Genomic DNA, 23,471 nt, shown 5'->3' with positions numbered 1-23,471 from the left:
CCTCTCTCCACATTTGACTTCATCCTGGGTGCCCGACTGGCTGCATCATCCCCGTGTTTGGAGCTGCTGCACTTTGGCAATATTTGAAGCATTGGCAGGACGTTACCCTGTGAGTTGCTATGAAGAGAGGAAACAAGACTTTGGGGACTTTGTAGAGGAAGAAAAGAAAGAGCAAAAAGAGCTGAGAGGTATCCTGAGATGAGGTAAGCAGGCTTACGCTTCAGAAAGGAAATGTGAGCAGAGGAAGTAGACACATGGGCAGACTCAGGTTGAGGGAACAGGGCATTTGGGCTACTTGTCAAGCAACCACTTGTCAAGCATGGATTAAAATCACAATCTGGGCAAATTACTGTCTTTAATGTCGTATGGAATACAAAGAAGGGCACAAGATATGGTGCCTGGTTTTGAGAAAGTGATATGTACAAATAGAACATTGGATAATGCCCACAGAAGGGGGTATGAGACAGTGCCAAGTGGTCAAGAAGACAGGAGACTCCGGTAAGGCTTTAGGGTGGAGAACGTAGTCAACAGTTTCAAATACTGCTGGGAAACTTGAGAAAGCCAAGGAGAAAGAGACCTCAGAGATGGCAATTAGCACTGGCAACCCTGTGGAAAACTGGAAGCAGGTTCATGGTTGGGGGGGCAGGTGAGATGGACCTTTTATTTCTATAATATTGGAGTATCTCTAGGATAGGATACCGATGTCCATCCCTGAAAGCCAGTAGCCAGCATCCAACTGTGCAAAGCCAAGGATAATGGCTAAGCTATCTTGGAGTGTGGTATTACACTAGTAAGCCCATAGCTGACCTTGTGGTTCTGTAACCTACCTCATGATTTCCCTGCAGGCTCATTCTCATTCATGAACTGGGTGAAAGGGGAAAGGGAGGTGGCATTGGGTGGCAGAGGACCACCATGGTTCTTATTTCCCTTTTTGCTCCTATTGACCATTGCCTGATGCATGGCAATCATCTGGATGGTCCCGAACACAGTGCTGGCTGGGGAACCATGCCTGCGGATTGCCACCCAAATTTCAAAAGTATGTTTAAGTCTATGTACGGTAGTGATTCATCCATTAGCTGAACAAGCTTCTCTGACATGACTTTGCTGGCATCCCTTTGGGGTTTGCATTATGACATCAACTTGACTTTTCCCTGGGCAGCATTTATAATTAGGTAGATTGATTCGTCTTCTTGGTCTGCTGTAGCTGAATGTGTCTGCCTAGGTCCCAGAGCTGTGTTGGGGAGAATATGGAGCCTACAACCTAGTCCCAGGAGTGAAAAGGAGCAATTGAGTGGTAGGATGTCTGGAATTTCTAAGGGAGGATGGTGGGGATTCCTAGGTCTTCCAACAGCCCCAAGAAGTAAGTGCAGAGGAGAACATAAGCTCCTTCCTAAAGGAGGAGCTGGAGGGGGAGGAATAAAAGAGTAGGTAGCAGTTGCTTTGTGAAGCTGGGGAAGAGATACCTGGCTCTGTCCCAAGTGAAAGTCTCTTACAAGACTTGCCTTAGATTTGATAAGATGTTGAGTAGACATGATGTGGTAATAATCTGGAAGCAGATGCCTGACTGTAGGATGACTGCATTTATTAGAGCAGTGCCAGTAGCTCTTAGATTTTTTTTAATTTTTAAAAAGACTTTATTTATTTATTTATTTGAGAGAGAGAGAGAGAGAGAGCAAGCACAAGGGGGGAGAGGGGCAGAGGGAGAGGGAGAAGCAGATTCCCCTGCTGAGCAGGGAGCCTGACGTGGGCCTTGATGCCAGACCACGGGATCATGACCTGAGCTGAAGGCAGACATTTAACTGGCTGAGCCACCTAGGCACCCCAGTTCTTAGATTTTTAAGGAAGTCTGTCCAACATTATAGGTACAAGAAAGCAGGACTAGAGTTTCTAGGTGCTTGATGAAGGTGAAGGAGGTGTGTGGGTGAATAGAATTGAGGGTCAAGTCCTCACATTTCAAGAAAAGAGATGGAATGGGAATGTATCTGGAGTTTGCTAATAGCCATTGGGGAACTGAATCTCTTTCATACACTTCCCCCTGCCTCCCATCTTCATTTGGGCAGAAGCTAAAAATCTGCCAGGTGTCTTGTGTTGCTGCTATTACTGTTATTACTGTTATTATTGCTTCACATTTTTATGGGGCCTCATAATTTTTTTTCTTTTTTAGAGAGAGAGAGCAGAGGGGAAGGGCAGAGGGAGAGGGAGAGAGAGAGAGAATCCCAAGCAGGCTCCATGCTCAGCACAGAGCCTGACGTGGGGCTTGATCTAATGACCCTGAGATCATGACCTGAGCCAAAATCAAGAGTCAGATGCTCAACTGACTGAGCCACCCAGGCGCCTCTGGGGCCTCATAATTTTAATTGCACTTGCATATTATATATTCACTTGGTCTCCACATGAGCACTGTTGGAGACAATAATATGGAAAACTATAATGACATTGGTAACACCACTCACTGGCTTTATTGCTTTGGCCTGGGGCTCTTTGCTGTTCTGGATTAGACAACAGGCAGAAATTAATGCAGACAGTTGAGGTGCCTGAGTGGGTCAGTCAGTTAAGCGTCCACCTCTTGATTTCAGCTCAGGTATTGATCTCAGGGTGGTGAGTTCAAGCCCCATGTTTAAATCAATTAATTAATTGATGCAGAAGGTCAAGAAGAATCTCAGTTTATCCTCAGCTTGATGGTCCCCCATCCTACCCAACAGCCAGGTTCCCACTGCATCTGGCAGAATGAGCTCTTTACCATTCCCAGGATTCATGCTGGACAGTGGAAGGCCTGGTTCTCAAGCTCCAGGCCAGGTTTCCAGTGGAGGTATCTCTCTCTGGCTGTAGACAACTTGAAAGAGCCCCAAGCCCGTGTGCCCTATGTAAGTAGTCCTCTGGGCCCTCCCTTGGCTTTGCTCCTGGGCCACCTGGTCCTTCTTTAGCCCCTGCCTTAAGTCCTTGGTCCTCTCCGACTTAAATATGTCACCAGCCCCAAGGCAGTACTTAGGGGTATGCCTATCTTTGCCCTCACTTAATCCTGTCTTTTCTTGGGATCTAGCCTCAATGGAGGAGGAAGGGAATTCCTCCCAAAAAGTGCACTTTTTATTTCCACAGTTAAAATGTGATTGTATAGGAGCACCTGGGTGGCTCAGTCCGTTGAGCATCTGACACTTGATTTCAGCTCAGGTCATGATCTCAGGGTTATGAGATTAAGCCCTGTGTTGGGCTCCGTGCTGGACGAGCCTGCTTGAGATTCTCTCTTTCCCTTTCCTTCTGCCCCTCCCCCAATGCTCTCTCTTTCTCTTAAAAAAAAAAGATCATATAAATAACACATGCTTTTTATTTGAATTTGAGTAACACATGGAAATATAAAGAGGAAAATAAAAGACACCTGAAATCTCATTGTCTTGAGAGATAACTAACAGTTTGGTGACCATCCTTTCAAGAACCTCTTTATTCATTCAGGTATACATGTGTATAGTTTTACATGAATGGGATCATATCACATATACTTTGTGTGCATGTGTGTGTGTGTGCACGCGCGTGCGTTTTAAGTCATGAATTTCTTTCTCCCTATCTCTTCTTCCTAAATGAACACCCTATCCCCCTGTTTCTGTCCTACATATGATCAATATTATTATCTGCTGTGTACCCTTCTATATTCTTCATATCCAATTGCTATCATACAGATATATATGTATATTTATGTATCTGTGCTTATATAATATGCATATACTTTATAAATAAATAGGTTTTTTTCTTGGTTTTGAAATGTGATATACTTTAATCCATACTTTCTTTCATCACCTTGCTTTTCTTTTTTAAGATTTATTTATTTATTTCAGAGAGAGAGAGCACACAAGCTAGAGGGGCAGGGGGAGAGAACCTCAAGCAGACTCCACAGAGCACCAGTCCCACAACCATGAGATCATGACCCAAGCCAAAACCAAGAGTCAGACTCTCAGCTGACTGCACCACCCAGGCTCCTGACCTTGCTTTTCTTATTTAGTAATACCTTATGTTCACACTTCCAAGTTACCCACTATAATTCTATTCCATATCAACATTTCATTTCATAACATGGTAGAATCCCCCAAATGATACACATATGTTTGGTTTCCAGTCGGGACCACTGTGAACAATGCTGCAATAAATATCCTGTTCCTTTCAAATAAGTTCTTTTATTTCTCTAGGATAGCTATCTAAGAGCCAGAATTGCTGGTTCAAAAGTATATGGATTTTAAATATTAATAGATATGGCCAGATTGCCTTCCAAAAAGGCTTGAACGCTTCAAAGTTTCACGAGCATAATTTCTTTTTCTCCTTTCATTTCCTCCACATTCCAGGCAGAAATAGAGAATTATTTCTCATTGTTGTTTTAATTTATAGTTTTCTGGCTTCAAATGAATTGGAGCATCTGTTCCTATGGCTGGCTATTCGGCAAATTGACTATGACTTTTGCCCCTTTGTCTATGAGATTGTTTATCTTTTTCTAATCAATTTGTAAGAGTTCTTTGTATATTATAGAAGTTGTGGTGGAGAGAACACTTATTCCCCACTTTTGATGTTTCCACCTAGGAGGGACAGACATTAGTGTAATGTTTCTGTCAGCTCTAAACTCTTCATTCATTTCCCTTCTGGGGTAGAGAGACTGAATCTGACTGGTGAGTTTGGGAGGAGAGGTTGGATGTGGTAAGCCCAGACCCTTCTTGTCTTTGTTTTCTGGGAGTGAGATGTCACTCAGAGTATATGTTCTTGATTGCACTCCACTGTCTTTTAATTGGTGAGTTTAACCTATTGACATTTATTGCAATGACTGTATAAATTAGGAATTGTTTCTTCTGTTTTTTTTTTTTTTAAAGATTTTATTTATTTATTTGAGAGAGAGAGAATGAGAGACAGAGAGCACGAGAGGGAAGAGGGCAGAGGGAGAAGCAGACCCCCTGCTGAGCAGGGAGCCCGATGTGGGACTCGATCCCGGGACTCCAGGATCATGACCTGAGCCGAAGGCAGTTGCTTAACCAACTGAGCCACCCAGGCGCCCTCTTCTGTTTTATTTCAAATTTCCCATTTATCATACTTTCTTTTTTTCTCCTTCCCTACTTTCCAGGATGAATCAAATTTTTTTCCTGATGTTTTAAACATTTTTACATTCTATTTTTAGTCTTATATTCATTACTTGTACTTATGTTTACCTACCTCTATTGATGTCTTATGTTTACTTACCCCTTATTGATTTTAACATAGTACTGGAGGTAGTGAGGGAAAATAAGTAAGAAAGTGAAATAAAAAGCATGTAGATTTGAAAGGAAGAAGTAAAACTCTCTATTTTCCAGATGACATGATCTTGTATAAATAAAATTCTAAGGAATACACTAAAAACTATTAGAGCTGATAAACAAGTTCAACAAGGGCACAAGAATCAAGATTAATACGCAAAAATAAATTATATTCCTAAACACTATGAGTGAACAATCCAAACATAAAATTTTAAAACAATTTCATTCATAATAGCATCAAAAAGAAGTATATCATTATCTGTATATTCCCCTTTGAACAATACAAATACTTTAGTATACTCTCACATCCCCTAATCTTACCCTATCCACCATCTCCACTATGTTGATATTGTGTAAAATTTAGTTATGAATTATATGAATATACATGTTTTTCTTTTCTTCTCTCTAGTCCCTCTTTTTTCTCCTTTTTATTGAGGTATAGTTTGCATATAGTCAGATGCACAGATTTGTGTATAACTAATTTGGACAAATGTATGTAATATGTAAAACCATCACCCAATTCAAGATAAAGGACATTTCCAGAATGTCCCTCATGCTCCCTTATGGTCAGCCCCTTCCACCAGAGCCAACTGCTATTATGATTTCTATCACCATAGATTAGTTTGCCTCTTCTAGAATTTCTTACTAAGGGGTGCCTGGGTGGCTCAGTCAATCAAGCATCCAACTCTTGATTTAGGCGCAGGTCATGATCTCAGCGTCCTGGGATCAAACCCCGCATCCAGCTCCATGCTCAGCAGGGAGTCTGCTAGAGATACTCTCTCCCTCTCCTTCTGCTCTTCCCCGTGCTTGCACTGTCTCTCTAAAATAAATAAATAAATCTTAAAAAAAGAATTTAGAATTTCATGCTAAAAGAATCATGTAATATGTGCCTTTTGTGTTTTGCTTTTTTCACTCAGCCTTGTATTTTTGACAGTCATTCATGTTGTTGCATTTATCAGTAGTCGTTTTCTTTTTCTTGCTAGTTGTTATTCAATTGTATGAACATACCAAAACTTGCTTATCTAATCTTCCACTGGTGGATATTTGCATTTTCTTTTTCATTTTGGGAATATTATGAATAAAACTGCTATGAATATTCTCATATGTTTCTTGTGAACATAAATAGAATTGCTGGATCATAATTGCTCCAAGGGTGTGCTGGAACTTCTCCACTAGACACCTGAACTTTTACAAAAGCCCTCTCATCCACAGTGACTGTCATTATTGGTCTTGATAGGGGAGACAGTAGAAAACTCTTATTTCACCATGTTTATAATGACACTCCTTCTGATTTTACACTTTTACCTATCTAGGGTCTTGATCACATACCAGATGTCTAGTAAACAACTCCAGGCTCCCACAGACCTATTCATCAGACAGTTCAAGTGGCACATGACTGTGGTTGTGGGATCAGTCATTGCAATTTGTGTAAGTATATTTCCTTCCACTTCTCTCTGTCTGTCCATAAAGCTTGAACCAACTCCTTTCATCTAGGAGAAGGAGGCTGAGGGAAGCTCTCCATTTTGTCATCCTTTTTTCCTCTTTGTAATCCAGAAACAGAAATGACAAAGAGGGACAAGCTCTTAGAAAAAGAATGAGCAAATTATATCAGGTAGGGGTAGCTGTAATGGAGTCCAAAACATTAGCCCAAAAAGCAGTTTGCTTGAGGGGAAGATGGAAACTTGAGCTATCCATGCTTTCTCTTTCCCCAAGGTGCTATAATTCTGCTCCAGCTTATGTGGCTCCTTTCTAGTTCTTAAAACTGAGATAGCCTCCATACCTTGTCTCTAAGGATACCCTGCTCTCCCTCTCTACCTCTGTGCATATGTAGAAGTTTTCTTTTCCCCTTGGTTCTGCTGAAAAAGAGTTGAATTCTTCAAAAGCTTTACCAGGAATAAACAGGGAAAAAGGTAAAAGAAACCTTAAATATATAAATCTGTGTATTTACAAAGGACAAATCATTTATGTTAAGCTAAATAACAACTGTCTTCAAACTGAGTTGCTTCTACAGCTCCTTTTTCTGGGTGTTCAAAGTTTTTGTCATTTAGCCTGGGATAAGTTCATGTTGTTGCTATGACTAGTTCTGGTGAAACTGAGAATCTCTTCTTGAGCATCTTTTCTTGTTTTGGGTTCTTTATCAGAGAACAGGAGATGATAATTCAGTAGAAAAGTGCTGTCTTAGAATAGAGTGTATATTTTAGGGATATGATCCTGACAGAGGAAAAGATTACCCCAAGAGATGGCATTTCCTCATATCACTATAAACCATTGGTGTTTATGGAAGAGGGCAGTCAAGAGGGGTGGCAGCTGGGCAAGAGCAGGAAAAGTTTGGGAAATTGGTTTCATACAAGGAAATCAGGTAAGTAAGTAAATGCATTCAGGATAATGAGAAACCAGTTTCTCATTGTTGAAGGAGTTACAGATATGGAAAGGGGAAGACTAGAATAGACCCTGAGGTGTTGAACTGGAATTGAAGGGATAAAGGGAGTTATTTTATAATGTTAAAAAGGAGCAATTCACCAACCCATCAAGAGGACATAACAGACCTGTTTATGCACCTAATAACAGAGTTTCAATATATATGAAACAAAAACTTGTAGAACTTCAAATAAAAATAGATTCACAATTAGAAATTTCAGTATCCCTTCATCCATAATTGAAAGCACAGGTCAACAGAAAATAAGTTAACAGAAGATTTGAACCAACTTGACCCAATTATGTCATTTATAGAACACTCCTCACAACAGCAGAATACACATTCTTTTCAAGTGCACATGGAATGCTTACCAAAATAGATTAAATTCTGGATCATAAAACAAGTCTAAATAAATTAAAAATATTTCAAATCAAACAAAACTCTGTTATCTGACTACATTTAAAATACATTAGAAATCAGGGTGTCTGGTTGGCTCAGTCGGTTAAATGTCTCAGCGCAGAGTCTGCTTCTCCCTCTCCCTTTCCCTCTGGCCCTCCCCCCACTCATGCTCTCTCTATCTCTGTCTCTCAAATAAGTAAAATCTTTAAAAATCAATCAATAACATTCAAAATCAATAACAGATTTCTAGAAAATCCCCCAATATTTGGAAAATAGATAATATCTAAATAGTCCATGGGTCAAAGGAAAAATCTTAAAGGAAATTATGAAGTATTTTGAATGGATAGAAAATAAAAACAGACCTATTAATTTTGTGGGATACTCAAAGGGAAATTTATAGCACTAAACACCTTTGTCAGAAAAGAAGTAAGATCTCAAATCAATGAACTCAGTTTCTACCTTAAGAAACTGAAAAAGAAGAGTAAATTAAGCCCTATGTCAGCAGAAAAAAATATATGTCAAAACAGAAATAAATAAAATAGAAAACAAAAACATTATGGAAAATAAATTGAAACCTGGTTCTGTGAGAAGATCGATAAAACTGATAAACCTCTAAAAAAAAATAAAAATAAATTTAAAAAACCCCTGATAAACCTCTAGTCTAAAATCATGAGGAAAAAAGAATAAAGACAAAAATTATCAACATTAGGAAAGCAAGGGATATCTCAATAAATATTCTACAGATATTAAAATAATGAGACACTATGAACAAATGTAAGCCAGTAAATTTGACAACTTTGATGTAATTGACAAATTCCTTAAAAGACACAAACAACAAAAGATGACTCAAAAAGCAATATAGGGGCGCCTGGGTGGCTCAGTCATTAAGTGTCTGCCTTGGGCTCAGGTCATGATCCCAGGGTCCTGGGATCGAGCCCCACATCGGGCTCCCTGCTCAGCGGAGAGTCTGCTTCTCCCTCTCCCACTCCCCCTGCTTGTGTTCCCTCTCTTGCTGTGTCTCTCTCTGTCAAATAAATAAATAAAATCTTTAAAGAAAAAAAAGATTAAAAAAAAAAAAACAAACAATATATAGCCTGAATAGCCCTATATCTGTTATAGAAATTGAATTAGTGGTTAAAAAACCTTCCTGGAAGAACATGTCATTACCAAGTGGAGTTTATCCCAACTGTGCAAGGCTGATTCAACATTCAAACATCAATAAATATAATTTACCACTTTAAAGGCCTAAGGGAAAAAAATATATGATCATCTCAATAGATGCAGAAAAAGCATTTGATGAAATTCAACATCTATTCATTATTAAAAGTCTTAGCAAAGGAGAAATAGAAGAGAATTCACTTAACCTGAGAGAGGGAATCTACTTAATCATATGTAATGGTTAAAGACTGAATGCTTTTCCCAGGGATCTAGAATATGGCATGGATGTCTGCTTTCAGCACTCCCCTTTCACATTGTACTGGAAGTCTTAACCAGTGCAATAAGGCAAGGGGGAAAATGGTATACAGATTGGAAAGGAAGTAATAACTCCCTTTCTATTCACAGAAGACATTATTTCTCATTTAGAAACCCCCAAGAAATCTCCAAAAGTCTCCTAGAATTAATAAATATGTTCAGCAAGTTCACAAGGAAAAGGTCAATATACAAATCAATTGTATTTCTATATATCAACAATTAACAATTGGAAACAAAAAAATTTTTAAATACCATTTCCAATAGCACCCCCTAAAAAAGAGAGAAATACTTAGATATAAATGTAATAAAGTATGTGCAAGATCTATACACAGAAAACTACAAAACACTGATGAAATAAATCAAAGAAGACCTAAATAAATTAAGAGATATACCATGTTAATGGAGTAGAGAGTCAACATTGCAGATATGTCACTTATGGGGGACGGGAAATGTCATTTAAAAAGAAAACCTTAAGTAGAAAATACTAAATCATGAAGTGAATTTAGGATAGTTAAATGATATAAAACCAATATATAAAAATCAACTATTTCTATATACTAGCAATAAACAGATGGAAGGCTTATGGGTGGGGGCTTTTCAATGTAGGGTGATTGGGCCTGCTGGTTTAATGGAGAACCCATATGTTAGTACCAATAGGTCTTTCCTCTCAGACAGGTCAGATCCTCAGAGAAATTTTGCAGGATTCTGCTTTGAGGTTGGTGGCCTATGCTTAGCTGTCAGTCTTCTAGGAGTTGAGTCTGGGAAGAAGGTGGGAGGTGAGGTTTGGGAAGGTAGGGAAGAGCTAAGCATTCAAAATGTAATCATGCCACTCCCTGGGAAGGGCTCCCCAGACTTCATTTTCCATGGTCCTTGGCTTCATCATCTGGGAAGTTTCTCCTTATCCATAGTCCACCTTGGTCACATCTGAAGTGGACAATGAAGAGGTGATATCTAGTATAACAAAGGACTGTCAATTATCTATTAAATACCTTTTTCTAAAAACAGAATCTCTAAGCCAGGACTTTTTTGTTTTTCTGGAGAGCTGGTTTACTAGCACATTACCTCAGAGATCCCTGAGTTTCAGGGAACATAGGCCCTTACCCAAATCCCAAGCCCGCCAGTTGAATTATAACTGGTCTCAACCAATCATGATAATGTCCTTCTCCTAGCTCTGGTGGCCAACTGACAGCTGATAATGACATAAGCCAAAGTGTTCTGGGTGGGGCTTTCGGGAAAATGTTTGCTTTCCTAATTTAAAGGAGAAAATCCACCAAGCAGTTTCCCATTCCCCATTTTACTTGCTGGCACATGGACATGCGCACTGGAGGTACAGCCATCTTGCACCAAGTCAACATAATAAGGACAGCAGATGGATCTGGATCCTTGCTGACATTGTTGGAGCCACTAAACAGCCCTTGAAGTCCTATTCCTGGACATCTCATTACATAAGAAAAACAAAACCATCATTCTTAAGCCACTGTGGTTGGCTCTTCTGTAACCATTCCTAGCTCCTATAAATAATGTAGTTGAGCATCTTTGTCTGATGTTTATTTTTTTTTATTTAAAGATTTTTATTTATTTATTTGACAGAGAGAGACACAGTGAGAGAGGAAACACAAGCAGGGGGAGTGGGAGAGGGAGAAGCAGGCTTCCCACCAAGCAGGGAGCCCGATGTGGGGCTCGATCCCAGGACCCTGGAACCATGACCTGAGCAGAAGGCAAACGCTTAACGACTGAGCCACCCAGGCGCCCCTCTGATGTTTATTTTCTTTTATAGTTCCCCTTCTGTAACATGCCTATTCATATACTTTGCCCATTTCTCCCCTGGACTATTAATTGTATTCATGTTGATTTGTGGTCATTACTATCTTCTGGGCATTAATCCTTTGTCTGTTATATATGTTGTAAATATCATATTTTCTCAATTCCAAGATGTGCATTTTTTCATATTTGAACATCTCCAAAATTGAGATGAGTCATATAAATTATAGTCTCTCATATTGCAGTCAGTAGGGGGCAGAGTTGGCATTGCTGTTGTCATAACCTCAGGCTTGAAGTTCAGACTCTTAACTTGCTCAGATCCCTACCAAGGCCATGGGCGGGGTGCTAGCAATGTCATGTGGTCTGTAAATTTTACAGTAGTAAAATATTTTAACCTCAATCTGTTAAGGTCATGTATCTTTCTATTACAGCTTCCTCAATGTCAGGTGATATTGGAGTGGTTGGTCACAGGCATTTTTTTAGAGCCTGTTAAGAGAAATTTGAGCTGAGGAACATTTAGTTGTGATGTAATGTGGTTTGCAGTCATTCTCGGGTATAGCTAAGTTGTAGCTAATTGTCTTGGTGTAGGAATGGCTTCCAGGAATACTCCTCCCCACACTGTGCCAACACAGCATCACCACATAAAGAAGCAGCCAGAAATCCTATCATGATATGAATGTTCCTATGACACCCAGCACCAATAGTGGAGGTATTGGAGGAGAAACAAATCTGAAACAGCATATTGCAAGATGGCCGACACACCTCCAGACACTGAATGTACATCTCAGGTGGAAATAAAATAGAGGTGGCCCCAGCTTTATTGATCTTTTTGTTAGGTGAGTGACAGCTGTCTCAGATTATCTCTCATCAGACCTCTCCTGGTATCTTATTAGCCAGAACTGAAAAACTCTCAAGAAGACTGGGGAAGTGTGGAATGTGAATGTCACGACTGGCTCAAGCCAACAATAATATCCCGCATGATAATAATGTATCACATTTGGCTATATTCTGTCCCAAACAAAAATGGGATGTTGGCGAGGCAACCAGTAGTGTCTGTCACAAACACCCACAAAACCTGTCTAGACACCTAAGTCTAGACCTAAGGAAACCTGCTTGCAGGAGAGCCCAGATCTGCCCAAGAGACACACTTACACAGCATCACTGTCTCACATACACAGGCTCTGAGAGTTTAGAATGAAGGAAGAACGAGAACAAGGAAGAAGAGCCTCCAGGGCCAACAGGACTCCCAAACTATCACTGCACCAGACCCACACCCACCAAAGTCAGAAAATGATAGCAAAATCTCACCCCTCTGAGCAGTTAACCCAGGAAACAATGTTCCCAGAACCTAATACAATTCAACCTCTGGTTTTGCCAAAGAACAAAGCTGAACTTCAGAGGTAGCTGAAGGCAAGTCAGTAGGCAAAGTAGAGAAAAGCTTCTTGGTTTTGGCCTCACCAGAGGTTGGTCTGCACTGGTTGTCTGAAGTCCGCGACCTATGAACTTAAATTCTGTTGGGACATTTCCCCCCACTGAGGGTGATTGTGTCCTGTACATACTCTAGCAGTAGGGAAAATCCACTTCTGCATGTTTCCTCCCCTTCCAGAGAATGGGGTGTGGGACATTCCCTTCTTTTTGAAAAATGGAAATGTGTAATAGCAAAACCTTCATCATCAGATCTTGCTTGAAGGGCCCATCTTCCCCAGATCATGTATGTTTGAAACATCTCAATTTCCCATTCCCCTTTAAGTTCCACAGTCCTGATATCCAACTGCTGTGTAAGGTGTGGGTTCTGTAAATGACACAACCTTGAGAAATACAGCAAAACCCACAGACATACGGTTTTAAACAAGAGTTGGTATCTGCATATGTGTGTGGTGGCTCCGACACCAGCTTTGGTTCAGAAGCAACATGAGGTAGGGCAGGTAGGATTCCTGCCTGAGACCTACCAGGCAGAGGAGAACTGAGTCTGGTTAACTGACAATGCCTTCCCAGAAAAAAGGTGAAGAGACACAAACCGCTGACAGGTTCCTCTTTCTCTACCCACAGATCTTGTACATCAGAGTTTCCTGGCATGACAGCACCGTTCCTCTGCCCCCACAGCCCCACCCACCCTGCAAGTCTTCTGGCTCTCTCCCCCAGGAGCTCTCGGGCCTGACCCATTTACTGCACTGGCCTCCCACCCTGGGAGATGGGGGGGACCTTTTGGCCTCCACCAGTCCCCAGACCTCCACCTACCACCTGAGGGGACCTCCCCAGGCCAGCTACACCCTGGGAGGCTACCTGGAGGCCATTCTTGTTGCAAGAGACCACCGGGGCAGGCCCAAGACCCATGGTGGGGATCTGTTTCGGGCACAGCTCCTGGGTCCCTACCTGAAGGCAGGAGTCCCTGGAGATATCCAGGATCTGGAGAATGGCACCTACCTGTTGTCCTTCCCCCTGCTCTGGGCTGGACAGGCCCAGGTACAGGTGCGGCTGATCCACTCCAGCGAGGCAGTTAGAGTCCTGCAGAGAATCTGGAGAGACCAGTGGGCCACGGTCGATTTCACGGGCTATTTCCGAGGACCCACAGGATATGAAGAAATTGTGACTTGCAATGTTAACCCCCTGCTAACTGGGGAGGAAGAATCTACCTGTCACTACAGGGATGAAGATTCTGGTGAGCTCTGGTTCTGTGCTCGACCCCCCACCCTGCCCTGCGACTCACTGGTAGGGCATTCAAGTGGACATTATTGGAATGTGACCACACCACACGAGGAGGCCCTGCTGGCATGGTAAGAAACCCAGCATCATCTGGGATGTCTGCCCCCACCCCTGAACCCTGGTCCCTGTGATTTTTCTGCCTGAGCCACTACCTTTATTCATCTGTTCCCTTCTGTTAAACATGTTTCCTTCTGCACACCAGGTCTCCTACTAAGTGCTGACTACTTTTATGTAATGGTCAGCATCCCTGCCCTCTACAAGCTTTCAGTGAGGAGACTCATGGCTTTTGAAAACACACAGTGTGATGAGTACTTATGTGTAGTATGCACAGAGTGGTGTGAGGGCACGGAGAAGGGGCACCCCACCTGGCAGGTCATGCAGGTGGCAACTTAGCTAAGCTTAAAGGAGAACCATGGACCTCTGGCAAAAGAAAAGGATTCCAGGCCTTGCTGCTCTTCTGATGGCACTTGCAAGGAGAGATGTGCTGCTGAAATTACCAGCATATGTGGTCAGGGAGTATGGAGGATGGATGTGACCTCCCTGAGTGAGAGGGGAGCAGAGCCTGCAGCCTGGAAACTGGGAATGGCTGAGAACTGTCCTCAGTCTTGGGGGAGCAAGGCTCCCTGGGGGGACAGAGAATGGGAGTTGGGGAGGGGAGACACAGCAAACAGCCTGGCTCACTGTGAGCCCTACTGTCCCTAAGATCTGAGGCGTGGTGGGGACAGAGAGACCCCAAGGGGAGGGAGGCATTTTGAGAGACCCCAAGGAGGAGGGAGGCATTTTTTAAGGTGGGAGACCTGGATATCTGGTCTCCAGCAGGGAGAGTAGGGGATGGAGGCAAAAACAGGGTCCTAGAAGATGGCTGGGTGGGGGCAGAGCAGGGGTGAGAGGACACCCCTACTGAGTGGGGGGAGAGAAGAGCCAGAGGTGTTCTAGGGGAGGGCTGGCCGCTGGGGTGGTTGCTGCTTTGCAGCCCCAAGGAGCACGGAAGTTCTCACTGCCTGCCAGGAGGACGGGAGGGGGTGAGCCAAGCTGGAGACGCCCGAGCTGCCAGGGTGCCTGCCGTCCCCACAAGACACTCATTTCTGGGAGGCTCTTGGTAGCTCAGTCTGGGGAATTCCACTAACATTGACTTCCTGGCATGAGAATTTAGCGCCAGGAAACCTTGGTGTTTCCAGACCAATTCTTACACTGCCTTTGGTCAGAAAAGGAGAACCACACATCCTTTTTGCATTGGTCGATTAAAAATAACTCTAATGCTAAATACAGGAGCCATCTCAAGACGTCACTCGGGGTACAGTCCTGAAGTCTCTGGAGTGAGTGTGTGGGTTCTGATCCCAGCTCCACCTGCTCCGACTTGCCGGCTCCTATCCGTGTGATCTCTGGGAAGTCACTTAACCTCTCTGTTCTCTCATCCGTAGAGGGGAATAATGATAGTACTTCCCTCATAGACTTGTGGTAAAGAACAAATAAATTAATGTGTGTAAAGTGCTTAGAACAGGGACAGCATATAGTGGCTCTGTTGGCTCTTACAATCTTGTCCCAATTGTTTTGCTGCTGTTGAGTGGCCCCTGCTCTGTCGGACATTGTCCGAAGGCCTGGAGGTCCTGGGGATGGGAGAGCAGGGCAGAAGCAGACCTGTCCCATGGGAGCCAACAGTGTGCTGATAGAAGACAGGTGTTAAAGAGATAACCACACATGTGGCAAATGTGTAGTGGACGTGAATTTGCAGCCCCAAGGTCAGATGTTTTCTTTACATCAACTTTAATCCCATCCGAGGACCCCTGCAGCTGGGTGGTGGCAAGAGCTCCCTCACCCAAGGTCCTGCAAAGAAACTGACACCTTGGCCATCTGGGATCCGTCCTTAGTCCTCTGTCCACACTGGTCACCCCAAAGTGCCCGCTGTCCAAACTTGTGTAATCTTGGGGGCTCTGCTGGGAGGGCAGGCATCTCCACCTGGGTCCAGAGTCCGTGGGACCATCCTTCACCTGCTTCCTGAAGCTGTCACGTCTAGGGGGCACTAGGGCCCTGACACTCAAGGAAGGCCATACGCAGGCATTTTTCTAGATTGTAGGAATATTCTCATCCCCTCTCCCCTGAGAAGCAAATTCTCCTCTCCTCCTCAGACACAATCCCTTCAAGCAGTCCGTTCCTTCATTCAGCAAATGCATGCCGAGCACCTTCTACATGCATGCTCCCGCTGGAGGCACTGGGAATCCAGCACCATTTACCCTGCTCCAGTAAAGCTTACTTAAGACAGGAGGGAGGGTCAGAAACAATAAACATGGCAATAAGTAAATAGTATATAGAATGTTAGAAGGAGATAACGTGCTAGGAGAAATTTAAAATACACAGGAGGTGAGGATTAGGAGTATGGTGGGGACAGGTTGCAGTGTTAAATAGGGCGTCAGGGTAGACCTCATTAAGAAGGTGACATCTGAGCAAAGACTTGAAGGGGATGAGAGAGTTGACCCAGGATATAACTGAGAGAAGAGGTTTAAGGCAGAGGAAATGCTGTGGTGTCCCTGGTGTGTCTGAGGAACAGCAAGGAAGTCAAATAGCTGAGATGGGGCAAAGGACAGGGAGGTGGCACGTGAAGACCAGTGGCGTTAAGGGAAGGACCTGGCATGACCAGGAAGGGCTCTGTAAGCACGGTAATTTTTGCTGTAAGTGAAAAGGGAGTCACTGAAGGATTTTAAGCAGAAGATGGGCATCCCTGATCACATTTTTAAAGGGTCTCTCAGACCGTTGTATTGAGAATGGATTGCAGGTTAAGGGAGAATCAGGGAGACTGAAAGGTGGGAGGCCTTTGCTTCAGGTTGCAGTAGTAAAGGTGTGTAAAGTGATTCATTTCTGGGTATATTCCGAAGGCAGTACCCATAGGATGTCCTGAGAGAAAACGGAATGTGCCAAAAAGTGAGAGCTCGCAGATGAGTGTGAGGTCTGGGGCCTGCTCACATGGAAGGACAGTTGCCATCAGCTGGAGTGAGAAAGCGGCAGGTGGGGTGTGGGGAGGTGGGGGGTGGAGAGGGGGAGTTTGATCACGTGCATTAGACACCAAGTGGAGATGTTGAGCAGATGGCTAGACTCACAAACCTGGAATTTGGCAGAGAAGACTGGGTTGAAGATCTTGGCTGAGTGAGACCACCAAGGGAGGGAGTGTGATCCAGAAAGGAGGAGCAAGGGCTGAGCCTGGAGCCTTGGGAGAAGGGGGCTCACACAAGGGGCTACTTACTAGGGGAGGGAGGGGTCCCAGGGATCAGGGGGTGACTGCTGGTCTAATGATGGTCAAGGAGAATCCAACAGGAGTGGGCTCAATGAGACCAAGAGGAGAGTCAGCACTTCTTGCAAAAGGCTCCAAGCCTCTTCCCATACGAATCTTGGTTTTTTTTGTTGTTGTTTGTTGTTGTTTTTAAGAGAGAGAGAGAGCGTTGGTGGGGGGGAGGGAGAAAGAGAATCTTAAGCAGGCTCCACCACACTCAGTGCAGAGCCCAACTCGGGGCTCAATCTCATGACCCTGAGATCATGACCTGAGCTGAAATCGGATGCTTAACCAGTTGAGCCACCCAGGCGCCTCTGAATCATGTTTTTAATTTCCTGTATTTTTGTGATGCTTTGATGCCTTGGGGCCTTGTGAACCTAGGGAGGGGTCGCCCCTCCCAGGGTTAGCTAGCTCCTAGAGATAGCAAACAACTTGCCTTGAGCACAACCACCCAATCCTGAGTGCATACCACCACCTGCCTCCTTTTATCAGGCTCCTACAGTCTGGGCCAACACCCCCTGCCTGAAATTAGAATCTACCTATATAGCCCAGAGTCTGCTGACGTTATTCACATGATCCAATCCTAAGCCTCCGCAGCGGCTTACCCTGCCTTGCCTATTCCTTCCTGTGAAAATCACAACAAAGGTTTTTGCCCTTTGCCCTTGCTCCCTCTGCCCCCGACTGACCCTGGTGCTTCTCCATGTGCCCCTGCCTCTCAGGAACTCTGGGTAACACCTTATCTTTCTCATGGCCATCATCTCCTGATCTGTTGGCCTCACCGTACCTAAATAAAACCAAAACCCTGGGTACATTTTAAAACAGCTCTGCTTTCTGCACTGACAGAATCCCCGAGGCAAAGAACCTGGATCCTGGATCCCTGAACAACTCCAGCTTCCAATCCCTCTCCTGCCCTCAGGCCCTCAGTACCTCCGGGGGCCCTGACACTGGACAGATGCCCTTGACTTTGAGAACTTCCTTTCCTCCAAAAAGCCCCATCTCACCTCAGCCCAGGATTCCTTCCCATCACACATTCCCATTAAGGGTTCCCCTCTTGCCAATTGGTTTCTCTTCAGGAATGTGACAGACAAGGTCCTCCCTCAGGGTATTTCTCCAATCTGGGTGGCCAAGGAGAGCAACAAGAGTCTGGGTAAGTGACACTGGGGCTTGTAGAAAAGGCAGCACTTATTCCATGCCTGTGGCTTTAGACTCTTCTGTACCCACAGATTGCTTTGCTTACAAATGATTATTTACAGTTCTGTCCCCTCAACAACTGTGCCACCCTGGGATCCCGGGCCCAAAGCCCTCTGGCTTCTACCACCGAGCTGTGTGGCACTCACTGTCCTGCTCTGGCCGCTCCTTCTCCACTGTTGACAGCATCCTGGGCTGCCTGGCTGGCCACATCGTCCACATGATGGGGGACTCCACGCTTCGGCAGTGGTGGGAGTACCTGCGTGACACCGTGCCCTGTGAGTGACCATGAGGGGAGAGGCCAGGGCTCCTAGGAGAAAGAGAGAAGATCCAGGGCTTTGAGAAGGCAGAGAACATTTCAGGAGAAGGACCTGAAGGATACCTGTGGAAGGACCGGATACCTGGGTTTGGGGCAGAAATAGGGATGGGGAACAGGGTGCCCAGATTACACATAATCTCATCAATTAGGTCGGTTATGGGAGGCTCTAACAGGAGGGGGGATGTGTTTGAAGAACGATGAGTACATAACCTTAGCTAGAAGTGAGGATTTGCCGGAGGCGGGGGGGATACTGGAGGAATAGAGTTGGAATTTAAGAAAAGTACTGTAGGGAAACCAGGGGTTTATCTTGCGACACTGGGGAGACACTGAATGTTTTCAGAGTTTTCAGTTTGTTGGATTGATTGGATTGAAAAAGGAAAGTCCAGAGACCAGTTATAAGACAACTGCAGGTCAGCGTGCAGGCTGGTGAGAGACTAAACCGGCACAGCAGTAAAGGAGCTCTCCTACTGGAGGAGCTGACAGCTTGTTGACTGACTGCTTCTAGAGAGAGGGGGGATGATCAGGTGACTAGGGATAACAGGAAATGAACTCAAAATGGAAGTCACTGGCGTGCCTGACTGGATGTGCGAGCAAGGGACAGCAGTGGGAGAAGATGGTGTATTTACTTTATATTCTTCATACTGGCTTGAAGAGGTGAGGAGGGGTCTTCTGGAGAGCGTGTGCATGAGACCTTTGAACACATAGGATTTTGGAACTGAATTGAGATATCTGAGCTTCAGACAGAATTTCATATTTATTCCCTGGAGGATAAAAGTCAAAAGAAGTGAGTGTCATGCAGGGTCAGTCCCATCTGAGCCTCCAGCTTCTGGGCACAGATTCTACAATATAACGTAACATGGGTTAAGGAATATGCTTGATCGGGGAGTGGGGGAAATGAGAGCTCCAGTTCCAACCAATTTGATGGTTAGGCAACCTCAAGTGACCTCTCAGGGTCACTTTGGGACAGTTCTGCACATGGCAGGTGGAGTAGGTGACTTTCTTAAGCAATAGATGTTTCTAAAGATGAACAGAAGCTCATGACAGAATGTTGGGAAAACCAGATCCTCTGCTGGCTGATTTGGCACCTTCCTGTGAAATAGAAAAAGGTGCCCCCTGCGCCCACAGAGCCCTGAAGCACAAGGTGGGGCAAGCAGGCAGGGACTTTGTGCAAAGAAAGGAGGGGCCTTTTCCTGCAGGTGCGTCTAGCTCTCTATCAAGGCACACAACTGAGTGAACAGACCAGATGTCAGAAGCCTCTGGCCGCCGGCTGGCCACGACGCGCAAGGACATAAACTGGACAGCCTTGACTCTCTAGCCTGGGGCAAGTCTTCATCCAGGGGTGGCCGAAGGGAGCCGATGGATGAATCCGAGTTGAAGTGCTGGGTCAGAAAGAAGACTGCAGAGGGTGACAACATACTGCTAAGAAGGGCGGGGGCATCCAAAGGAACATCAATGAGACAAAATGCTCCAGGGGGCCAGGGAGGCTCAGGACTGAGAATGGGTCTTGGGACTTGGTAACTGGGAGGTCACTGGTGATATTACAGATTAGGGAGAGCACAACCAGCTGATTGGGCCGGAGGCTACTTGTGTCCTAAGAGGAAAATGATGCTAGATCTTTTGTGTTTTTAAATGGGGAAGTACAGTCCTATATTAACCCCTGAGCCTCCTCTTGTCCTCCCCACAGCCCTGAAGCCTGTGGATCTACACGCCACGTATCAGACGGGGCCCCTGATGGCAGTGGAGACCACTCGGGGCATCGTGCTGCACTGGCGGGCCCACGGCTGGCCCCTGCGCTCCCTGCGCACACCAGTGGCCTCCCTGCACTCTGTGGTCCGGGAGCTAGGGGGCCTGGCTGGGGGCCCCCACACAGTGGTGGTGCTGGGCCTGGGCTCCCACTTCACCACCTTTCCCCCATCTGTCTTTGTGCAACGACTCGCGGGGATCAGGGCAGCGGTGGCTGCGCTGCTGGCCCGGGAGCCCCGCACTCTCGTGGTCATCAAGCTGGCCAACACTGGCTACAAGTCCGTGTATGGCAGTGACTGGTTCACCCTCCAGGTGAACCGGCTTCTCCGAGCTGCCTTTGCTGACCTCCGTGTGGCCTTTGTGGACGCCTGGGAGATGACCTCCAGTCTGGCCCTGCCCGACAGGATCCACCCAGGGCGGCTTATCGTCCGCAGTGAAGTCAACTTCTTCCTGTCCTTCATTTGCCCCACTTGAGTGCTTCTGCAGGTCCTGGGCTGTCTGCATGGAGAAGCTGATGGGATGATCAAGCCTGGAAGCCCTTCCCTTCAGCTGCCCTTACCTCTTCTCTTACTTTATTAATGCCCAGGCCATATATCAACCAGCAAGAATTGGGAATGTGTGTCATGGCAGGTGAGGGAAGCCTGGCAGTGGTCCAGCAACATCTATCACATCCGTGCATATAAGGATTGTCATTTTATGTGCCGGAGTCTCCATTTAGAGTGTCAACGAGCCTTGCAAAAATATGAGAGGGATTCTATTTCAGTTCATCAGAGCCATCCTAGTGGGGAGCCCAACTATATATATATAAAGACTTTTATGGATTGATTTATAAAATAAAATATCTCCTGGTTATAAAAGTAATACATGCTTTTTGTAGAAAATTTTAAAAAGTACCAAAAAATTAACAATGAAAATAAAAATCACCTAGAATCCCATGGTTGGGAGATAATCACTGTTAAAATACATATATTTTCAACAATTTCTCAATGCATAAAAAAAAGAAAATCTATCCCTCCTCCTTTTATTTGTTTTATTTACTTGAGATATACATGATGAGTTTATCCTGAGGTTCTAATGACACTAAAGAGGATTTTGGTGTGCCTTGGTCAGTCCAGGTCCTTCGAGAGGCAAGTGTTAAAAAATCTTAAAAAAAAAAAAAAAGAAAGAAAATGTGGTGTATATGAGACAGTCAAGGACCCTGGAAACAAGGCACTCCGGTGGACTCTTACCCTTTTTCTGCAGAGCACGAACCAAGGAGCAAACCCAGACCGCTTCAAACTGATCTGAGATTGGATGGTTGCCAAAATTGACCTTTCACTGACTTCCTTCCTCATTTTAATGCTAAAAAACATGCCCAGAGGTGGAGATTTAACATGCAAATAAAAGTCCAGTGTATGAAGAAGGATGTTCTGTCAACTGCACCTGCATGCCCACTTTCCTGGGATTCCCTGCCCGGATATTCTTGAGCATCATTCCTTTTTCCCACCTCGGCCCCTTGAAAACTTTCCCTGGCTATTGTTTGGAGAGCCAGTCTGACACCTTAGTCATGACTGTGTCTCCCTCCGGTGGCAGCTGCTGTCCCAATAAAGCCTTGCCTGTACCTTTAAATTTGGGGTCCAGCCTCGTTTCTACCATAGCTGGGTCCAAGGACCAGAGTCTGGTAATGAGTCTGGTAATGTATATACACAATGGAATATTAATCAGCCATAAGAAAGAAAGAAATCCTGCCATTTGCAACAATATGGTTGGATTTTGAGGGCATTATGCTTAGTGAAATGCACCAGACAGAGAAAGACAAATGCTAAATGATCTTACTTACATGTGGAATCTGAAAAAACAAACAAACAAACAAACAACAACGAACAAACTCATAGGGAGAACAAAGCGGTGGTTGCCAGAGGTGGGGAGGGGGGCACCATGGGTGGAGGGGGTCAAAAAGTAGAAACTTACAGCTGTAAGATAAATAAGTCCTGGGGATATAATATACATCATGTTGACTCTGGTTCATAATACTGTATTGTATATATGAACACAGTTAAAAGAAGTTCTTAAAAGTTCTAACAGCAAGAAAAAAATTTTTAGCTATGTTGGAGATGGGGGTCAACTAGACTTATTGTGGTGATCATTTCAAAATAATACAAATATCAGATCATTATGTTGTATACCTGAAGCTAATACAATGCTATATGTCAATTATATATATATATATATATTTTTTATGAGACAGAAACAGCGAGAGCAGGAACAGAAGCAGGGGGAGTGGGAGAGGGAGAAGCAGACTTCCTGCTGAGCAGGGAGCCCGATGCGGGACTCGATCCCAGGACTCTGGGATCATGACCTGAGCCGAAGGCAGCCGCTTAACAACTGAGCCACCAGGCGCCCATATTATATTTCAATTAAAAAAATTAAAAGTTTTCTTGGGTTAGTCATGTGATAGACTTTTCCCAATGACCTATTTGTGTTCTTAGACAAAGGAATGTTGTCTAATTTGGCATTGCTGTCAATAGAAAATAAATTATTTGGAAATATAACAAACACTTAGTGATTTTGCTGAAAGAAAAAATAAATTTTACAACATAAATATATAATACTTGAAATTCCACATGTCTTTAAAAGTCCTGCAAATATCGCCACCCCAAAACAGATCATCCAGGCTCATGTAATAATAATCAATACAGTTGTCCTTGTTTTGCTAACTATCATTTGTGTAAAAACACATTTCTCAATTTTGTATTAGGAAGGTATACTTCTCTGGGCAGAGAGATTATTTGGCAGATTATGATAACTTAAATATTTTGACATAAGGCATGGGCTCTGGTAGGGCTCTGGCCCAGGTCTCACAACTGATAGGGGCAAACCCACCATCCGAAAGGAAGGTGACAGGCCACAGTGAACCTGACCACAGCCCTGCAGGGCGCACCCCCGCTGGCCAGAGGGACCCCAGGC

The 23,471-nt window shown here is 44.4% G+C and overlaps 1 protein-coding gene across 1 annotated transcript; it reads left to right on the top strand.

Annotated features, from left to right (window-relative positions):
• On the top strand, window positions 1-21,321 carry LOC116648870 (NXPE family member 3-like). Its single transcript, XM_032431202.1, has 6 exons — window positions 1-203; window positions 6,575-6,689; window positions 13,360-14,084; window positions 18,349-18,422; window positions 18,529-18,741; window positions 20,467-21,321. Exons 1-6 carry the CDS (start codon window positions 199-201, stop codon window positions 20,997-20,999), a joined length of 1,665 nt encoding a protein of 554 aa, XP_032287093.1. The 5' UTR covers window positions 1-198; the 3' UTR covers window positions 21,000-21,321.
• The last annotated feature ends 2,150 nt before the right edge of the window (window positions 21,322-23,471 follow it).

Source organism: Phoca vitulina, unplaced genomic scaffold, assembly GCF_004348235.1.
Source record: "Phoca vitulina isolate PV1807 unplaced genomic scaffold, GSC_HSeal_1.0 scaffold45, whole genome shotgun sequence".
NCBI classification, from domain to species: domain Eukaryota; kingdom Metazoa; phylum Chordata; class Mammalia; order Carnivora; family Phocidae; genus Phoca; species Phoca vitulina.
The sequence above is the reverse complement of the archived record's forward strand: the minus strand, read 5'-3'. Positions and strand labels throughout refer to the sequence as shown.

Excerpts from the sequence above, each read along its gene's own strand:
- LOC116648870 (XM_032431202.1), top strand. Across the intron at positions 6,690-13,359 it reads GATCAGTCATTGCAATTTGT|ATCTTGTACATCAGAGTTTC; the intron begins GTAAGTATATTT and ends CTCTACCCACAG. Across the intron at positions 18,742-20,466 it reads CCTGCGTGACACCGTGCCCT|CCCTGAAGCCTGTGGATCTA; the intron begins GTGAGTGACCAT and ends TCCTCCCCACAG.